The 20,210-nt window shown below is 39.1% G+C and overlaps 2 protein-coding genes across 4 annotated transcripts; one reads left to right on the top strand and one right to left on the bottom strand.

Moving 5' to 3' along the window:
* Positions 1-10,377: 10,377 nt before the first annotated feature.
* LOC143357168 (EF-hand calcium-binding domain-containing protein 11) lies at positions 10,378-12,257 on the top strand. The gene is made up of 4 exons (XM_076793454.1): positions 10,378-11,090; positions 11,151-11,246; positions 11,745-11,880; positions 11,943-12,257. Exons 1-4 carry the CDS (start codon positions 11,055-11,057, stop codon positions 12,125-12,127), a joined length of 453 nt encoding a protein of 150 aa, XP_076649569.1. The 5' UTR covers positions 10,378-11,054; the 3' UTR covers positions 12,128-12,257.
* On the bottom strand, positions 12,103-20,003 carry LOC143357153 (ATP-binding cassette sub-family C member 10). 3 transcript variants are annotated; one of them, XM_076793427.1, is made up of 17 exons: positions 19,866-20,003; positions 19,436-19,617; positions 18,573-19,331; positions 18,113-18,370; positions 17,748-18,015; positions 17,408-17,631; positions 17,032-17,269; positions 16,685-16,953; positions 16,379-16,609; positions 16,106-16,317; positions 15,191-16,046; positions 14,898-15,124; positions 14,326-14,832; positions 14,057-14,248; positions 13,166-13,409; positions 12,622-12,761; positions 12,103-12,557 (listed from the first exon to the last, which is right to left on the bottom strand). In XM_076793427.1, the coding sequence occupies exons 1-17, from the start codon at positions 19,867-19,869 to the stop codon at positions 12,440-12,442; spliced, it is 4,929 nt and encodes a 1,642-aa protein (XP_076649542.1). In that variant the 5' UTR covers positions 19,870-20,003; the 3' UTR covers positions 12,103-12,439. The 3 variants fall into 3 exon arrangements, with proteins under 3 accessions (XP_076649542.1, XP_076649544.1, XP_076649545.1); XM_076793429.1 differs by having other exon boundaries at positions 19,436-19,581; XM_076793430.1 differs by lacking the exons at positions 12,103-12,557; positions 12,622-12,761; positions 13,166-13,409 and having other exon boundaries at positions 14,088-14,248; positions 14,363-14,832.
* Positions 20,004-20,210: the final 207 nt, after the last annotated feature.

The raw sequence follows: 20,210 nt of genomic DNA, 5'->3' as shown, positions 1-20,210 counted from the left end.
GGTCCGCGTCGGAAGTAAATCATGATTGACGACGCTGTCACGGAGCGATTACATTTTCTTCTTTTTTTTTTCGCTCAACGAAAACTGCCGCCTCCTAGCAACTGCGAAAAACACGTGAAAAATCGCGCGTCTATTACCGACCGGCTACACCGCCGCGTTGTTTTGCTTTTGTCTTTGTTTTCCGTTTCTTTTTTTGTTTTAGAAAATTACTGCGAGACAACGCGAAGCGAAAAGGCAAGACCCCGAACTTTGCACTCCACGAAATGAATCCGTTATTATGTATATGAAATATATTAAACGATCGCACGCGAGCTCCCCGGCTCTTCCGCGATATTGCTCCCCGCGCGTTTCGCCGACCTCCCTGCAGTGCATATTGCTTTCTATAAATGCAGACGCCGGGCGTGCAACGAGTCGGGCTGAAATTCCGCGATTGAAGAGGGACAAAGACAACGGAGGGCAACCTTCGCTCGCGAGAGGGCCGAAACATCCCTCTTTTTCTGAATCGGCGAGCTAAACGGAACATCCTCCGCCACCGCCGGATAGTCGCAATATTTTAACACGACGTCGTAATAATATCGTTTACAAGCGAGTTCCCTTAGGGGGGAGGGGGGATGCTGTACTTTCTCCGGCTCTTTATTCCATTAAAAAACGGGGAGTCCTTGGTTCCGAGCGGAAACTCCGCCAGCCAGACAGTACGAGCTCGCTCGACACGAATCCACCCCCGCGAACCTTACCAGCTCTTACCTCTTTTTCAATCCGAATCCTTGCTGCAGTCGATATTAAGGAAATTTTAATGAGAACTCGTCGCATTGACGAGTATTGAACGTCCTGGCGAAGTCGATTTCTGAATTATTCTAACGTCATTCCTTCTGCGCGTCATTGCGCAAAATTGTAAGACGTCCCGAAAATTATCGTGATAAGCGTTTCATATTGTAGTTCCTACATATAAAAAAAACACAGGGGAAATGTATACTTCGGCATAGGTTCTTTGTAGATTGCGTTAAGTTACGATTGTTTCAAGAAAAATCAACCTAACATTATTTTAGGTAGATTCAGAACATTCCCAGAAGCAATCGTTAATAATAACAGCCGTTAGTTAGTTGATAATAAATTAATATTCAGTAGTATTAATTTTATGACACACATTTTTAAGGGATTCAACAACGCCGGTATTTTACATTAATTTATAAGTATAACAAGAATGTATTCCAACCTTTTGCCATAATACATTTTTATTTTTATCATAATACATGTCCAAAAAAATTTGATTACATTAACCAGTTAACTGTTGTGACTTCTTTGAAAAATTTGTACCTAAATTGCGTCGCAAAAATCAAGCGATGACGAGTATACTCGTCAAACACAGAGTATGTGTGGCTGTTATAAAATGAAATTAAGTTGTAGTGAAATGACTTTTATTTTTTAATTTTATTACTAACATTTATTTATTTACTTAACTTAAACATATATAGTTTGCATATGAACAAAAAGAAACATGAAAAATCAATTACTTAGTTTAATCTGTTGTTGTGGAATGGTAGTGAATAAAGCAAGGTACAATAAATAACGGCACTTCGCAAGTCGGACACCAATACCTTGATTCTTTCCGAATATTATTTTTATAACAATGTAAACATCTTCGTGTAGGATTACTTTTGAAGATGTGCTTGGTACATAATCTGGAAAATGTTTCCCGTTACTATATATAGTTTTTTCATAATAATTATTTATATATTTTTAATTGTTCCTTTTATTTTATATTTTATTTTTCATTAAAATTGTAGTTTAAACAGCAAACTGTAACTAGCTTTTACGCACGATGAGTATACTCGTCGAAAACAGCTACCTGGTTAATTAAATAGAATAAATTAAAAAATCTTGAACCCATCATTTTTAAGTATTCCTGCAATTCTAGTATTATTTTCTTACACTCCACACAGAAAAAGTTTACTTTCCTTAAACCTCGGTGGTCCACTTGCAATCTTGTCCAAGTGAAATTTTATTATCCCCTTTTAAATTGAAAGTTTCCTTTACTATTCGTTTAATTTACAGAGATACTGCAATTAAACGGTCCCGCTTCGCATACAATTGCGTTTAACGTAAATGTAAATATGTTCTGGATACCTTATAATTTAATTCGCTGGCGTGTGTTTATTACGGAACGGACAAGGATGCTGAACAAACGTAGTCAATAACTACTTGCCGAAGGACGCCTAGGTCCGGATTAGGTAAATAAATTCTGGAGTTCGTTCATCGAATTCCTGAACCCGGGTCCTAGGTCCAATTTCAACCCTTTGAAACATGTACACGCACCCTAAGGCTCGTCTTACCGTGGCCAACTACGAGCGCGCATCGTCGAAGTCTTTGTACGTATTCACACGACAACGAAGTCCCACTCGCACGGCGCGCACACATGGTACCCGACCGAATTTATTTAACCCAATTAAGGGACCCCGTCGAGAATCTTCGAGCGACTGCGCAGCCAATTGAAAGTTACACGTGTTTTTGTCAGCCCTCATTTAACACCCGAGTTTGCTGGGAAACAAAGTGAAACCAGATACCAGAAACGGGAGGAGAGATTAACAGTAGGAGGGAACGGAGAGAGAATATTCTGCAAATGAACAAGTGGTCGCTCCAAAAGGAAGCCCCCTATACGCAGTGGACACGAAAGCAGGTAGAAAGAGTAAGGGAAACGGATACACTGTCGCTCAAAAGTTTCAAATCGCTTCTAATATTCCCAGCGAGTGTGTATTCCTAAATGTTTCTTCCGTAACGTACACGTTTAATATTGTTCGATACTTGTGCAAAAAGCGCAATCACCTGTTCGCCAATGTTTTATTTCCTAAGCTTCCTTTTACTTAGCCACGTCATATGATTTTTTAAAAAATTACTTAGAATTTGCAATCTGCGCAGCAATCGCAAACAAAACAAACTTTCGGGATAGCCTAATACTTTATCGTAAAGGTCAATAATATTTCACCTAAACCTTATTAGTAGAAAAGACGTAATTCCGACGAAATATCAACTTTAAAGATTCATTCGTGATTCAAGTGCTAAAAAATCGAGGCCATCCTCTCATCGAATAAAGTTCTACCAAACTTTTGAGTGGTAGTATACATAAAACTATCTTCCTGCGAGTTTACATAAGATCCTAATGACTAGGTTCGGTAACTAGGTACCAATAACGAACTTCCAAACGCTCGAATGACCACCTAACAGTCTAAAAGCCACCTAAGTGGCTTCTGCGAATCGTGAAAGTTATTCTAGGCACTTTTAAAAAATTCCGAAACCCCGCAAATGCTGCTGACAGCTCAACCGGTCCCTGAGCCCTAACCCCTTGAAGCAATAGCCGAGGTCTCTGGGAGGATGAGGGCGTAGGAAGATGATCTGGCAAATCTTCGTCACACATCAAGGATCAAAGTCCCAGAAGACCCGATCGGATCTGATAATCATCGGCTTTGTACCTCTGTTTGTGCTGAATAATTATATCCTGTTAAATTGTAGCCTGAGGTTGCAACCCATAATACATATTTAGCGAAATATTTCTCGAAAAGGAATTAATTTTTCATTCGATGTTGAAACGTAACCGAACAATCAAACATGTTGCACAGTACAAGTAAGACGATACGATTCAAACACGTCTGAATTGAATGCGTTTTCCAACGCTGAAAAATTCCTTAAAATTAACTTTGAAGGTCCGTTCTGTTGGGATTTTTCTACGGGAGCTTGTTTTCTTTCCTGCATTTCATTTATATCTACCAGAAAGAAAATTGAATTTTCAAGAACTTATCATTCTGGTAATTAATTTTCTCAAATCCAATTGCGCTTCCCGCGTTCAGAAATTTCTTCGCAACCGAACGACGAGAAACTACGGTTAAGCTTCTTTCTCTATCGGGGGCAATGTGTTTACCTTCGTTTTATAACCGGCCATATATGTAACTATTCTATGGAGAAAGAGAGAGAGAAATCCAATTACTATCCTCGCCGCATTTGGCGTTGTACGAACGGACTCCATCCACTCAGAGTTGCATCTATTTCGCATCAGGTGGAAGCCAATTGTGCAGGCCAGGCGAAGCCAATCGGGAGGCCCGGTCAATAGCACCAGACTAAATTATTATAATGCCCGACGAACAAAGCGTAGCGCCCCCAGAAATTCTATGCTAATCAATTACGAAATTAAATCTGATTCCCATCCAACATTGAAATGCTAACTACTCGCCAATTTTCCACAAGCTCGGGCAATAGCAAATTTTTAAAGCTCTTTATGCATTGCAATGGCTGTTTTTATCCCTCTCGGCACAAACGTGAATACTTTCATTAAAGTAAATGGCGAATTCGATACAACTAATATGGGATAAACTGTTAAATAATAGCTGGAGCTTCTATTACAGTCATCAAAGAGGTATTCCGACCGTAGTAGATTTGATTTGTCTGTAATATTAGCTTTCTGTCAAATTAGCTGGACATCCAATAAGGCAGTCTGTCACGTTTTTAGAACTATGCATTAAAAATATAGAGATAAGTATCGAAATTGCCAAATAACGACCCACGGCATTAACGTAGCAGGAATATACTGCAGATCGCACAGTTCCTTTCCCTATACATATTTCTGAATTCTGAAGAATTTTGGATTCTACCGTTTGACGACAATAAATAGTGATCAGCGATGACTCATCGCTCACCAGAATCTGAAATAGTCAATCTCACTAGAATTAAATCGGTGTTTTAACCCTTTGCACTCGAAGCCATTTTAACTCTAAAACGAAACATTTCTTACGACCTAGAATATTTCGCTTTTATATATATTTTTTCATGCTATACATACGAAAATGGTGCAATTTACTCGTACAGTACTGAAATGTTTAGTAATTTATTGAATACAAACAAATTTAATAAAATGTAATCAATTTTTTTTTAATAATGATACAGCAATTTTTAGTGGCGCCTTACAGTCGCCATTCGAGTGCTAAGGGTTAGTAATACACAAATAATAGTATTGTTGTAATTGATGTCACCTAAATTCAATATTAATTCGAACGTTCTATTCTATTCAATTAGAAAATTAGATCTATCTTCGGTTCATCGTCCAGACGATAGCAGACAGCAAGCTTTTCGCGAGTTCTGCTCGAGCGGGTAACAGCAATTCGCGGCGATAAACTTAAAGAAGCAAAAAAAAAGGGGGAAGATATTGCCAGCGACGGATAGTATCTCGACGGAAAAGAGAGCGTTGTTGATACAGGCAGCATCCTCCAGCGTACAACTCGTCAATTACGGGCCGCATAATGAATGAGCGCCTTCATAATTCGCGAAAAAAACTTATCTCCTCGCCCCTTTAACGCGTCAACGGTTGCAGTCAACAGGCGCCGGTACGGTTCGCTTAGCCCGGGACGTAGTAATGATTCTACGGAACAGAAAGTAAATGTAGAAGACCCACCACCTTCGTATCTCTGCTATTTCTCGTCGCGACAGACCGTATAATGCGGCCGAGCCGCGTCGCGACAGAGAGCTGCGCGCGTATACATAGAATGTTCCAACCGAAACCTCGCGTCGACGATCCTCGACGGAAATTCAGAAGTTGCGTTTCCTTTTTCTGTTCCCTTTTTTCTCTCTCGACGGCATAATAGTGCTTACGCGACAGGCGATAAGGGTTTTACGCGTGAAAAACGGGTTCGAGCACGGGGGCACGGGCTCGGGCCTGGGCTCGGGCTCGGGCTCGGGCTGGCTTTCCACACCCCCCCCCCCCCCCTCTCCCGCGACAGAGCCATTGAAACGCGCGGACGTTATTAACAGCATTCGCTACCGAACCTCAACTTAATGGACTCAACGTCGAAGGATTTCATTTATCCGACGCATGTTTTCCTGTCTTTTTTTTCGACAACGCCGACGACGATGACGAACGAGAACGGTAGAAGCAGCGAAGAGAAGAGGCCGAGGAAGGAGAAGACATTTGAGCGAGGCGCAAAGGTCTCTCTCTCGAGGGATGTACCGAATGTGAACGAACTAAAGTTTGGAATCCCTGGCCGTGTAGTCGTGTAATATCGCAAACGCATTTATACTATATGCGTGTAATGTGGAAGGAATGTTCGCCACGCAGCCGTTCGTACCACCATACGAGCCTTCCCATTGCATCGTGCACTAATCACGGTAAAAGCCGTGGCTCGTTCGCGTTATATCCGCTATCCGGCTGCGTCTTGCCTTACTTAATGGAAATATGGGAGGCGTTACACTCGTCTGGTGACACGTCTATCCCGTTTCTGTTTTATTTCTAGTAATACCGCGGGGACATTGTTCCACAAACACGGGCCGTCGTTGTGTCAACAGGCGGTGTCACCGCCTCGTCTCCTCGGCGACCGCGCGCAGGTTCGCCCTTCTCCATTCCTCGTTCGAAAATACGATCACAGGATCCCGCGTCGCGGGCGAGAGGGGAGGAGTAATCGTCGCCCGGCTAACAAGATGAGCCACTTGTCGGCGAAGTGTCTGTCGATCTTCCGATCTACCTAAACGGGATCAAGTTCTTTCCTCCCGATCGGAGCGGCACCGCGTCCCGTTCGGAGAGGAGACACGAGGAGACATCGATCGTTATCACGACCCCGGTAATTAGCCGAGATCGGTTAGAACGCGCGAACGTCGGAGTCAATTAAATATGACTCGCTCTATCATCTCGATTCCGCGTGACTCGCGACCCCCTGTTTTCAGGACACCGGTCGGGACGGCTGGTCTTGTCCACCTGCGCGCACTAGGGCAAATTGTGATTTATACGGCCGACGCGTTCGTCCGGCTGACGAAAGAGAATTGTGGACATAATGAGTTATGGCGACTCCGTGGCCTAATGCAAATATATGGTCCGCGGGCGTGTAATCAGCCGCTCGGTTGACGGTCCGCGCCGGAACAATTCCGCCCGCGTGCTATCACGATCACGTATATTTCTCCAGAGGCGTTGCGATCGCTAGTTAACGTTTTTCCGCGGTGTTCGGTGCTGGCAATCATGCGTCGCCGCCTGTCTCCTTTATCCACCCGGAACCCCTCATTCAAACAACATTGGCATATTTTCTGCGTAACTTCAAGGGTGAACGAAGGCCTAGACTCCCTTCACCGGCACAGACAGAGAGACGGTAGGGTTCGTGGCAACACAGGGACAGAGCAGCAGTCGCACCGAGTGGCCTGACAGATACCGTCTACGCACGCGTCTCGAATTTACAGCACCGGTTCGCTAATTTCAGTAGTTTTAATTGAATCCGATGAAACGCGTAGACGCGGAACGCTTTAGCAACGCGCTCGAACGAAAGCCGACGAGATTTCGTCGAACGAGAGTGAGTCTCGCGTTAATGCGCGGAGATATATGTATATTTTCCGGTGGTATTCGATTTAATTCGCAGTCGGGTCGAATAAAATCGCGTCCGAGTTCAATAATAAACCGGAGCTAGTTTTGAAAGAGCGGCGCGCAGTCTCCGCGATAGCAAGGGTCTCTAGAGCTGTATGCTCGTTGAACCAACCCTTGATAGGTGCACTTTTGGGGTAGCCGGCAAGCCCCCTACGGTAGTGACTGTGCTTCAAGCCTCGAGTGCCCACCGAGACGCGCAAGAGCGAAGGGCTGCCTGCGTACCGCCTATGTCACGAGACGAGCTACATCCAAGATGAAGTTTGAAATATTCCACGGCGCGCGTTTAATACGGCTTTTTTTAAGAAAATATGTATTTCTACGTGAGCAGCGGGCCACCGACGCTCGAGGAATTCCGCTCGTTGACGTCGCACGATTACACTCGAGCGTATTGCGAAATAGTTTTATCGACCGATCGTCGTCGTTCAGCTCGGCCTGCCTCTTCAGGTTCGATCGTCGAGACGTTTATCCCGCCCGCGTCGTTCTCAAATCGTTTACCGCCGCGCCGCCCCCGATGATAAAGCTGGACCAACACCGATTTCGCAAAATTATGTTGAACCCTCACACTCGACTGGCGCTAATGAAAATTATTAGTAAAATTATTAGTAAAATTATTACAATTTTTACATTAGTAAACTTGCTTATGTACAGTACTCTCTCCCAATAGTTTGCATTCTCTTTCATCGCGTTCGAACGCTTCCTCCACTATTAACACGTTCGCGGACGCAAATGCTATAGCATTCATTTGCATAGTGATGGAAACGACGTGAATGCTATACCAATAAAATTTTAAAGTCAATTTTTACTCATTTAATTTTATACAACTTACTTTTTTTTTAAGTTTTTGTAATTAATATCCATTTCAAATTGAAATTTGTTTTTGTAATTAATATACATTTCATTTGTCATTACTAATGACAGTTAACTTATTATTATTGTTTATTTCTAATCAGATTTCGGATAGTACAACTAGTTTCAAGAAAAATTGCCTGTCTATTTGTGCAGCTCACTGAAATTTTTACTGTCCGTGAACGTGTTAAACAAGCATGTTCGCGTTCTTATTTTAAAAACGACTCTCCTAAGCTATTAGGATCGTCCAGTACATACCAAAAATGACACGCATCTTTTGTTAAGGTACATATATATATATATTTTACTCAAATTATTAGTTAATGATATAGTTAAAATAGGGTAAAATGTTAATATAAAATTAATGTCTTCATTTTCCTTATTACATACACACAAAGAAATTTCAAACGATTAATTCGTCGCGAAACTGTTGGGGGAGACAACAGTTCGTTGTTTGTTTCGTTTTCTACGTATCGAGAGCAATTGGTAGGGGCAGTGCCGGAGTAACCCATGGACCTTTTTGTAAAAAATAAGATTTATTTAGGATTTCTTTAAAAGCAACTTATGTAAATGGGTCCCAATTTCAATTTAATCTGGAGCCCGTTAGATGCTTAATCCGGCACTGGGTAGGGGTACTTCATTTCGTGGAAAAATATGGCCTTACAGGCCCGTATACCCAACTATTGGGAGAGAATACTGTATTTAATAAATTCCTACAAATTTAAATACGGTGTGGTTAACCTTCGGATGGTGGAGATCATCCTTGTAACTTGTATAATTGATGATGTTTGGTACCATTCACTGCTTTATTCATCAATTTTTAAAAACATATTTTTGAAGGTGCTTCGCATAGACGCATTAAATCTGTTCATTATTCCTAATGCAGCAGCTCTTCACTTAATTAATTCGTCACATTCTGAGTGATTGAATGACGATTTTAACACTCTGCGTCAAAACTCAGACTCCGCGAACGGAGGGTTAAGAATCTATTCTAGTTTTGAACTTTTGAACTACAGTGATAAGAAATTCTTAGTTCATAATTTCTTAGAAGAAGAAAGTTTAGATTTATTGTATGCCTATGTATTCTGCAATGCCTATATATCAACAACAACAAAACAGAATGTTATTTCGGATTAAAAGAAATTAATAACGTATATATTTAGCGGATTCTGTTCGAAAGTTTCATCACGACTCTGACTCGATGTTATAGTGCAAGGGTAGTTAAGAAATTTGCTTACTTTTACATATGATGATGAAAATAAATACTAGTATCATACATTTTTATGAAGATACACGCGAAGCACTTTCGCCGTAGGAACGTTAAAGTGCTCCTCTTTAAAGCCATTGAGAACACAGAAAGTTTTCGGAGACTAAAACTTTAAGCCAAACAACGGCGTCTATTTTTCATACACGTGAATCAAATAAAATGAGAATAAAATAATATGTCGTCCCATTTTGTAACGAAGGGGGCAAGGATACACTCAACGCGCCATTACGACGCGAACGGCCATTGAGTCATTTTCTACCATTGTCCGGCACGCATCAGGGACCAGACGACCGATGTCGCAAACTTCCGGCTCCACGACCGAAATATCCAAACTTATTCTTCGCAATGGGAGCCTAACTTTTTCTTACTAGTCGGTTTCATGGACGATCCTGGAGTATCGGCCGATGATATAACGTCGCCCGTAAGTCATGCTTTTCATCCGAGATTGCCTGTGCTCTGTGCCGGAAGCGCACATGTTTCAAAGGCGGCTTCTCACCGCTTCCACAAAGAAGAGAAGCGGGAGCCGTCGCTAGACTCCCATCTGCTCGTCCTGAGAATCGCAACGAGAAGGGGGATTACGAAAATTACTTAATTTATTCAGGGGTGGTCGATAGAGGATAGAGATGTCTGAAAGGAGCGTCGTGTCGCGTCGCAGAACCGAGGAGACTGGCGCCGCGGAGCAAATAAAAGAAAGAGGCGTTCGCGCGAGCATTTCGATCGTCGTCATCGACATGAGAAAATCGCACGACTGACACAGTGTCCGTCGTCTAGTTTGCCTTGGACGTGAACTTTTGGCGTTACACGGGCTCTCTCCGTCGCTACCCGAACATCCCAAACCTATGGAATCCCGAAGTCGAGGGGGATCGATACGAAACTGTCTCGACGGTTACACAGGTGCGAATTCGCTTGATCTGATCTTGAGCCGAATCCGAATAAGCGGTACGTGCTCGAAAATTTCGCTGAATCGTCAGAATAACGGATCGCGCGACAGACGATCACGCGAGACGAACATCATTAGCGATGTGAAACGTCGTCAGTTACGGTTCTTTCGCCGGAAGGATACGTGCGAGAAATAATATCGCTTCTCCTCCGGTGCACGGGGAGAAAAGAGAAAGGCTTCGACCGGGTTGGGGGGGGGGGGCTTAAATGCCGGGTAATTAAAAAACGGAACGCAAAATCAGCCAGAGTTTCAGCTCATTAGTTTTCAGCGGCGGAGAACGATGACAAAGAGTCGGCGAGAAACGCGACGGCTGAATGCCGGATACAGCAGACGTTATGTCATGGCGTGCACACGCACACGACACGCGTGCCTTTACGCAGCTGTGTGCGTGTCCCGCGGCGGCGTTAATTGGCTCCGCGATGAATATTACAAAATACCGGACTGTTTGAAAGGGGGTCCCCGCTTTAATTACGATATAATGCGTGTCGGTCGAGTTCCTCGGCTGAAAGACCGATACATGCGACTCGCGATGAGCAACACCTCGCTTTCATCGGATCGCTTAATATGGAAGTCGCTCCAGAAAGTTTCGTTCCAGCTCAATTCACGCCCTGAAGGACGATATGACGTCGAGCGTCTACAAGGAACGCGCCAGAAAGGTAAACCGGAATGTAGACAGAAAACGGATCACGGAACTGTATGGTTCATGAACCCCGCAGGCTTTCGATTATGCTGACGCGGAGACCACTGGATCGCTGACTAAACGACAATACAAAATCGCCATGACCGCTGCTTTTGGCTATTGCCCGGATAAAGTAAAATTTCTAAAGTCCTATTCATCGAGGTGCCTCCAGAAAGTATTCGTCTTTAAGCTACAAAGAGAAGAGAGTTCGTCAATCGTGATGCTGTCACCTTCAAATGTAGAAGATGCAATCCTTTTCTTGTGATTCTTTCATTTCCGGAAGTACTCTTTAAAGTCAGTTCTCGGAATAGCCAACAGCTGTCTTATAGCATTTCGTTTTATTTCATTAATTTGTATATCATTCATAAACTCATCATCGTTAACTTTGCGAATCACACTAATGATTTTAGAACAAGAATGGCTAACTGCCATGTTCATGGCTTTCGACTAGTCAAAATTGCATGTTATACCAATTGACTATTAAATGTCAGGAAGAACATGGTACTTGGTAGAAATACTATCTAAATACCTATACCTATCTTCATCTACAGGTCGAATAGTTTCCTAACACGCCTCATATTTAGACGAAGTACTTCACTGTATTATTTTTTCTTAATTTTTCTGTTTTTAGATTGAAGTTGAACACATCTTTCGATCCTCGGACAGAATTCCCTACGACGAATTCGAGCATTGGGTACTTGAAAAGAGTTCTGCAAACGATACGCATGTCAATTCAGGAATGCTATTTACTTTACTGGATAATGATTGTATGATTTATTTATCCGTGAAATGAAGAATAATTGCGATTGCATGACAATTGTTTGTCTAGATAAAGGATATTTAGTGGTAGACGATTTCTGTTCGGCAAGCACGTCTGTCGATCTAAATATTCCACCCTCAGTGTGGGGAGCGGTATTCAAGGAATTGGATTGTCGCAAGAAAGGATACCTCGATGCGGACGAGTTCTCGCATGTATTGTCGACAGTACAAAAATCTTACAGCGAGGTAGTTTAATTTATAATACAATATGAATACAAAGAAAAAATAAAGAAACAGTCCCTGTCTTATCACAATTACGACAAATGATTGCACAATCACTGCACTAGCCACTTCTTTATAGATTATTTAATTACAGTCCTCGAAAGTTTGTACAAAAATAACTATACGTTAAGGATTATAATACAATCCACTTAACTATAACGTATAGAACGCGTTATATCCTTGGAGTCGATAATCAGTATTCTAACGCGTTCAGTTGAACACATGGCAAAGTTCATCGCGAAGATAAAAATAAATATTCTCATTAGAACTTGCACAAAGAAGCATTCAATCTCTATTGGACAACTCTTGGCTCGCTAAATGATAAAAGTGAGAGTTGACGTTCTGAATCAACAGATTTGGTTCGTCGAATTCCAATACTTCTCCTTCTCCCATCACGAGTACCCTACAATGAAAATGAGCATTTAGAATGAAGGCCACTTTATCGATTGTTTATGCAAATACTGTACCTATCACAGTGCATAATTGTCCTTATCCTATGCGCCACGGTGATCACCGTAGCACTCTGGAAGGAAGACTTTATTGTCGCTTGAAGAAATTTGTCCGTCTCCTGATCAACGTTTGCCGTAGCTTCGTCGATACAGACAATCTGCGGAAAATAATAGAGAAGTTAATATTGTACTATGTGATTAACATAAATGAGAAATATATTTATAGGAAAAGTTTTATTCTACATTATACACTATGCCTTTCGTACGACCTCATATTTGAAGATCACAATCGAAATGATTTTGTTCTACTAAATTTGAGCAGCTTAAATGTCTCATTTCTTATAGATAATAGAAAAAAAGTAAAAAAAAAATTTGTCTCAATCTCAGTCTTATCTTTCCACTTTTTTTTCTTAATCAGACTATTTTTATGACTATCACATAATAGCCAAGGTTAAAAAGAATTCCACTAATGTTATAAATAAAAGAAATATTTTAATGTTTCCATTTAACTACTTTCTATTTCATGCCGGAATAATCCAATTAAAAAAGTCAATGACGATACCTTAGCATTGTTCAAAATTGCTCTAACCAAGCAAAACAATTGCCTCTGCCCCCCACTTAGATTGCTACCACCTTCGTCGAAAGTAGCGCCAAGACCCCCCAAACGATACACTAGCGAATGAAGTTTACATTTCTCCAATGTTTTGTATATGTGGAGATCTGGATACTGATTTAAAGGGTCTAGATTCTCCCTTACTGTACCCGAAAAAAGGAATGGATTTTGTGGTATAATTGCCAAGCGTAATCTGAAACAGTTAAGGATACATTACATTTTAATTCATCAATCATTTGTCAAATTGAAAAGCTGAGAGTCCAAAACTATTGCCCTCCACTAAATGTGATTTGATTATCACTAATATCTACTTGATATTAAAGATTTCTAGGATATAGTTCGGTATAGTCGAAGCATTAGATTGAGATGAACTTTGAAGGGATTCTGGGGGGAGGGTAGAACACCGAATATAAAATTTTATCTGCGGGTCTTTCTTAGTTTCCGAAGTATTTGTAAAAAACTTTCGCAATGAACTCTGTGTATACCTATAAGTCTGCGGCGGCGTATATGTCAGCATTGAATTGCCGCCTATCTCCTATTTCTGTAAACACATCCCAACGACTCAATATATAGGCGATGTTCGAAAAATAAAAGACGTAACCCAGACCTGACTCAAACCTATTTTCCAAATTTCAGCCCAATCGATTTTAACCAATTTTTGGAACTTCACCCAAGTGATTTACAAATATCTCGAAAACTAAGAAAGACCCGCAGATAAAATTTTATATTCGGTGTTCTACCCTCCCCCCCCCCCCCCCAGTTCTATCTCTATCTAATGCTTGAGCTATACCGTACTACAGCCAATTTGTATAAAGTGAATGCAATGTCAGAACACCTTACCTTAACGCATTTAGTTGTAACGTTTGTATATTAACATTATCTATTAAAATAGTTCCGGAAGAGATTTCCGTTAACCTAAACAATGAAGTAAATAATGAACTTTTCCCAGCACCTGTTCGGCCGACGACTCCTATTTTCTCTGCCGGTCGCGTGCTGAACGTTACACCGTTCAACGATGGCGCCAAATGCTCTCTGCAAAATACACCAATAGTTACGTGCGTGTACATCAATTATCCTAATGACAGTCTCGAATTAATGACATCGGTTACCTATATTTCAATACAACTTCTTGGAATTCAACTACACCTTGACTCGGCCAAGCATACGGTGGACTATCGCCATTCACAGGTTCTACAGGAACATTCTCGAAATATTGTTTCACACGTTCCACTGCGATCATCTCCCTCTCCGTCTCAGTAAATGCATTAACTACGCCAGACAGCAATCCGGTTATGGACAATGTGTAAGTAATAACAAGACCTATCAAGCCAGGGTCCGCTATATTATACTGATGCTGTAGAACCGCAATGTTGCTCACTCCAGCTAAGAGAGCGACTGCGATGAGTTGCAGTCTTAATGAAAGCCATTGACTGGCTGCGATCGACGCGAAATTCGTTTTCTGACTGACTTCCAGTAATAGTTCGTTTTCTTGGTTGAAACGTGGAACGTTGCGGAAAGCTCTTATAGTGGAAAGTCCGCATAAAGTTTCATTGAAATGGGCGTATAGAGGTGAAAGAGCTGCACTCGACAAGCGCTTCAATTCTCTTGACGTTAATCTAGAAATTATTAATCAAAATAATATCCTCTAAACTTAAAGTACAAGCTGAAAGAATCATTGTACCTGTAATGATTTTGAATCCAATGATACACTGGAATGAACGGAGCTAACACTAATAGTGTCCATGGTAAACCGTAGGTGGTAACAACTATTGTTGCCAATAAACCAAAAAATTGCGCGAGCAAAATATTAGCAATAAAAGGTAGAGTATCATCAATCGTGTATGTGTCGGATGAAAATCTGTTGATAATTCTGCCAAGTGGTTGAATATCGAAAAATATAGCTTTAGCCTGAAAGTACATTCTATATTAGTGTATAATACTAAATAACGGTTAACTTTTTTGAAATTTCCATACCCGCACAACAATTTTTAAAAGTTGCTTATGTATTGAAATAGCTGCTTGAATCCCTCCATACGCAAACATAAATGCTCGCATCAAAGTAAATAGCGAATTCAATGCAGCTAATATAGCATAAACTGTTAAATAATAGTTTGTGCTTATGTTCTGATCGTCAAAGAGATAATTCAACCGTAGAAGATTTGGCCTATCTGTAGTATTAGTCGCTGTCGTGTTATCTTGAGTCACCCAATAAGACAGCCACAAGTCTGTTAAATTTTTAGAACTTTGCATTAAGAATATGGAGATCAGTATCGAAATTGCCAAATAACGACCCACGGCATTAGTATAGCACGTATATACTCCAAGTCGTACAGTTCCTTTTTCTGTAAATTCTTCATCGAGTAAAGGGTCTGTACCATTTTTGTCAAACTGATTTACATCTGTTGGTAAATCATTAACAGGCAAAATATTTAAATTTGGCTCATAAGAGTCTGAAGATAGTAAATAATCATCTATGTCAGGCAAAACCTCGCTAGGTTGACCCTGATTAACAATCCTGCCTTTGGACATATCGACTACCAAATCTGCGTGAATTAAATACTGAGTTTGATGAGTGCATAATAATCTCGTTTTGTTTTTCAATAAACCTAAGATAACATGTTCGAATATGTAGCCAGCAACTTTTGGATCTAAAGTCGCTAAAACATCATCCAACAAATAAATATCTTTGTCTGCATAAATAGCTCGCGCCAAAGAAATTCGTGTCTTTTGTCCTCCACTCAAAGTATTTCCTGCATCACTAAGAACTGTTAAGTCTTTATTAGGCAAAGAATTCAGATCAGTGGTGAGAGCACATGCTTTTAAAACGGTCCTGTTAAAAAAGATTCTCTAAGTATTACAGTACACATATTTGCACATTTCACTACTTACTTATATTTATTGTAATCATAAGAATTTCCAAAAAGTATGTTGTCCCGAATAGTACCACGTTGCAACCAAGGACTTTGTTTTACATATGCAAAACCCTTGTCGACATCACTTACTGCTACTGTACCACGAATTTTGGTAATTTCACTTAAAATACCATCTAAGAATAGCGATTTACCACTGCCTACTTTTCCCATGATTCCGATTAAATGACCCTAAAACAAAATATAGTTTAGCATATAATAGTACTGTAAGCAGTTAAGTATATTCTATTACCTTTGGAACAGTAAGATTAATGTTGTGTAGATTGAAAGCAGCATCGTCTTCAAATGTTACTGTTTTCCTAGAATCTGAAGTAGAAGATGGTGTTGCAATACTTATATGTGAATTTGAACCGTTTTCTTCTGTGTTCTGCTTGGTAGTTACACTGAACATTACATTCTGAAGCATCAAATCTACTCCGTGTGGACATTCTGAATAGTACGATGATATATCAGCATCCGATAACTAAATTCAATAAAAGTGAAGTGACATAGGTGCAATTTTTAGTTTCATTGCAATTTCAGCACAGTTTCCACTTACATCTAACATTCTTTGTATTCTTTTAAGTGATACCCAAGCTTCTGTAAGACCATTCAAAACCCAGGGAAATGCATTTAGTGGACCTATGAGCATGTTCATCAGTGCCATACTAGTGAAAACTGTTTTTGCATCAAGTTTGTTTCCAAGAAGAACATACGTTGTGAATGTTAATATAGAAATCAATACAGGTGTTGTAGCCCAAAAATAAACACACAGTGCATCTAAATATTTTCTCTCACTCAAGTATTTGACTTCGCTTTCACGTAATTCTAAGCAAAAAAATTTTAAAAAAGTTTACATACGAGGATAACAATTAAGAATTGTGGAATATATCAAAATGTACTAACTAATAATGTTCCGCATGAAATGGTCTTCCCACACATTTAACTTAATTGCTGTTATTCCACGTATTGTTTCCCCTATGTATTTGACCCTTTGATCCTTGTACTGCATTAATTTCGTACTAAGCCTCCCAATTTTGTTTGTTATTATTTTATTTATTGGTATAAGCACTATTGCAAAAGTAACCCCAGCTAAGAAGGAAATCCCTATTTGTTCATGCAGAAGATATAATGCCACAACCAACTGGAAAATATGAACAGAAACATTTTTACTGACCACAACAGAAATCAATATACTAATTAGCAGATATGTATCAATGCCGATAAGTTCTAAATTTTTATTAATAAAAATAAAGCACACAGAACTATGCTAAGAAATTACCTGTAATGGAATACTCCAAAATGCATGAAAACTTGGGCAACTGTTAACTAATCGATCGCTATCCGTACTCATAAAATTCACAATTTCACCAAAATTAAACTGTTGCTTTAACTGTACACTAGATGAATGCAAAATCTTCCTGTACAGCAAAGTAATAATCGCAGATCGAATTTTTAAACCAACAACAGACATCCAAAATGTAAAATGAGCATTGCAAAAAGCTCCTAAAATAATAATATTGTTATAATTTATGTCACTTATTTTGTATAAACTTAAAAGTTCTTACAACTTGCTGGGGAGTATTACTTGCAAATAATACTTAGTATACATTAACGCTTACCTATTAAAGCACTAATAAACATTAACGATGCATATAGATATCCGTATGAAATAGATTCATTTTTGTCTTCAATAAAACCAATTAATTTATTTAATAATATTGGGCCCACAAATGAACTACAATCATTGATAAATTTTAATATTCCAACCGAATAAAATTCCCATCCAAAACATTTATGTAGTAAACGTAACAGTGATATTTTCTTTCTAACGAACTGTACATCTGTTTCCATCATTAATTCGACGTTTTCCACTCTATTATTGTTGGACTGCAATATATTAATAAACATAATAAAATATTTATATAAATGCAAAATAATTATGAATTTAAATAAAACATAGTAGATAAAGAAATATGAAATTTACTATATTTTGCAAGTGTCTATCAAGTTTCTGACTGATGACGTTGGTGCTGACGTATTCTGGTAAATCGAATAGATCATCTGAATGATTTAGCAAACCACGAACACCCTTTTCCATTAAAGGGTTTACCCAGTGAAATAAAAATGTGGAGGTTGCTGTTACATTCTCCATAGCAGTCCCAAGGTAAGTTGGGTCCTGTTCCCCCGGGAATCTTATGTAAGATGAATTAGAAGTAGTCAATAGTGGAGTCTGTTCTCCTACCTATAAACATATTTTCCACTAATCTATAATATCCCTGTTTACTTAATAAGTCATAGTTTTAGATATCATAGTGAATTTGGTATCATCACATGTATTCTACAACATATATTTGAAATCTCTTAACTGATAAGCATGTAGAACATTATTCACTGATAATACTATAAACCGCTCTATTGAAAGCAAACAACTTATAATGACTTACTTCGTTAAATTGGGATGATCTCACATCTTGTAAACTATTATCACCTGGTATGAATGTTATAGCATAAAGTATTAGTAGAGTGACTACACTAATACTAAATCCCAATGACAAATTTGGTAAAACATCATCTTGTGGATTATATTTGATATGACTTCTTAACAATAGTATGGAGATAACAATTAGCAACAGTATCAATGCTCGAATTGATACAGGCCCACGTGGATTATAATCTCTGCCTCTTCTCAAACTTAATAGAAAACAAAGATGAACAACCCATGCTAATCCTTCAGTGCCTGCCACTAGATAATCAATAGGTTTGGCAGATGTTTCACTATTTTTAATTATATCTAACACTGGATTGTAATCTTGCGTACTAAAGGTGACAGAAGGTTCGGTTGTATTTTGAATATTATTCTTTGGAAAAAGTATTGATTTTGTGTAATCAATAGTATAGTTTATTCCTTCTTTTATGTGATCTATTATACTCGATGTATTCGAAAATGAATCTGAACTTTTATATAATGACACAACTGAGTCTTGTGGCATTAAATTTTTATCAGGTGGTACATGATTTTGTGGAGAAAGTGTAGTATTAGTAACAATAATGTATGCTCTAATTATAGGAAGAATTACAAGGCACGATATAATTAAAATTCTCAAGTTTATAATAGAATTAGAACCATGACGACAAAGGGAATTTGAATTTCTCTTTCCACAATGGTATGCGGATATTATTGCAATACAGATTAAAACTGGAATCTGAAAGTTACAAGAAAAATATTCAATAAACATAAAGTTACCAAAATCTATGAGAAGCATGTAGTATATATATACACATATATTATCCACTAATGTTGAATCACCTGGAGGCATAGTTGTTGAAAGCACACGTCAAGATCATGTGTCTCTGGATTTAATGGCTTAATACCTCCATGATATCCACATAATTCTGTCCAATTCCATTTCCATGACTCTCCCATTCCATCAGATAACCAATTATTATCCATATCTTTAAAGTTACAAAAAATGTAGGCTAGAAATATAACTGAACAATGTGTTTATAAATACAAAAAGAATTTCAAAATGACGTTCATTTTATATGTTAAAGATGTAGAACGTTTTGTTTATACAAAATTCTTTCGATTGTCGAAATAGTTAATTGTTACATTAAACACTTTGTTTGTCATTTTGAGTATCATTCTGATTTAGAAAACAGTTTAAATGTATAGATGTCAAATAATTCCGTCTAAAATATTTTATATAGTCACAACATTATTGTAGAAGTTAACTCACCCATTAAATATATTTCCTACCGTATGTGCATGATTCAATATATATCCAGATAGTCGAATCTGACATGACAACAGAGTCTGCTAGCAAGGCAGGCAGTAAATTTGAGGTTACCAATCGAATCAGATGGTTGCTACCACAGACGAGGTATAGGAGTAGACCAATCACCATATGGGGTTTCGAGTCTCACATGTAAACAACTGGTTTTCTTACGCCCTCTACGCTGACGAATGATAAATGTTGGAACTAGATCCACAAAAATGATCAAATCTGGTCAAATTCAAATGATTGACGAGTTATGTACATCTACATAACTGATGTTATGACTATATGTTCAAATTATAATTT

The sequence above is a fragment of the Halictus rubicundus genome, chromosome 9 (genome assembly GCF_050948215.1).
Source record: "Halictus rubicundus isolate RS-2024b chromosome 9, iyHalRubi1_principal, whole genome shotgun sequence".
Lineage (NCBI taxonomy): Eukaryota > Metazoa > Arthropoda > Insecta > Hymenoptera > Halictidae > Halictus > Halictus rubicundus.
This window is presented reverse-complemented; position numbering and strand designations above follow the sequence as displayed.

What these genes read in the sequence shown, in the direction of transcription:
- LOC143357168 (XM_076793454.1), top strand. Translation starts at nt 11,055, where the DNA reads ATGACGTCGAGCGTCTACAAGGAACGCGCCAGAAAG. An exon ending in ACAAGGAACGCGCCAGAAAG is followed by an intron (nt 11,091 to 11,150) that starts GTAAACCGGAAT and finishes TGAACCCCGCAG; the next exon opens with GCTTTCGATTATGCTGACGC. An exon ending in TACTTTACTGGATAATGATT is followed by an intron (nt 11,881 to 11,942) that starts GTATGATTTATT and finishes TTGTTTGTCTAG; the next exon opens with ATAAAGGATATTTAGTGGTA.
- LOC143357153 (XM_076793427.1), bottom strand. An exon ending in TATGATTACAATAAATATAA is followed by an intron (nt 16,047 to 16,105) that starts GTAAGTAGTGAA and finishes CTTTTTTAACAG; the next exon opens with GACCGTTTTAAAAGCATGTG. An exon ending in ACAATTATGCACTGTGATAG is followed by an intron (nt 12,558 to 12,621) that starts GTACAGTATTTG and finishes TTTTCATTGTAG; the next exon opens with GGTACTCGTGATGGGAGAAG.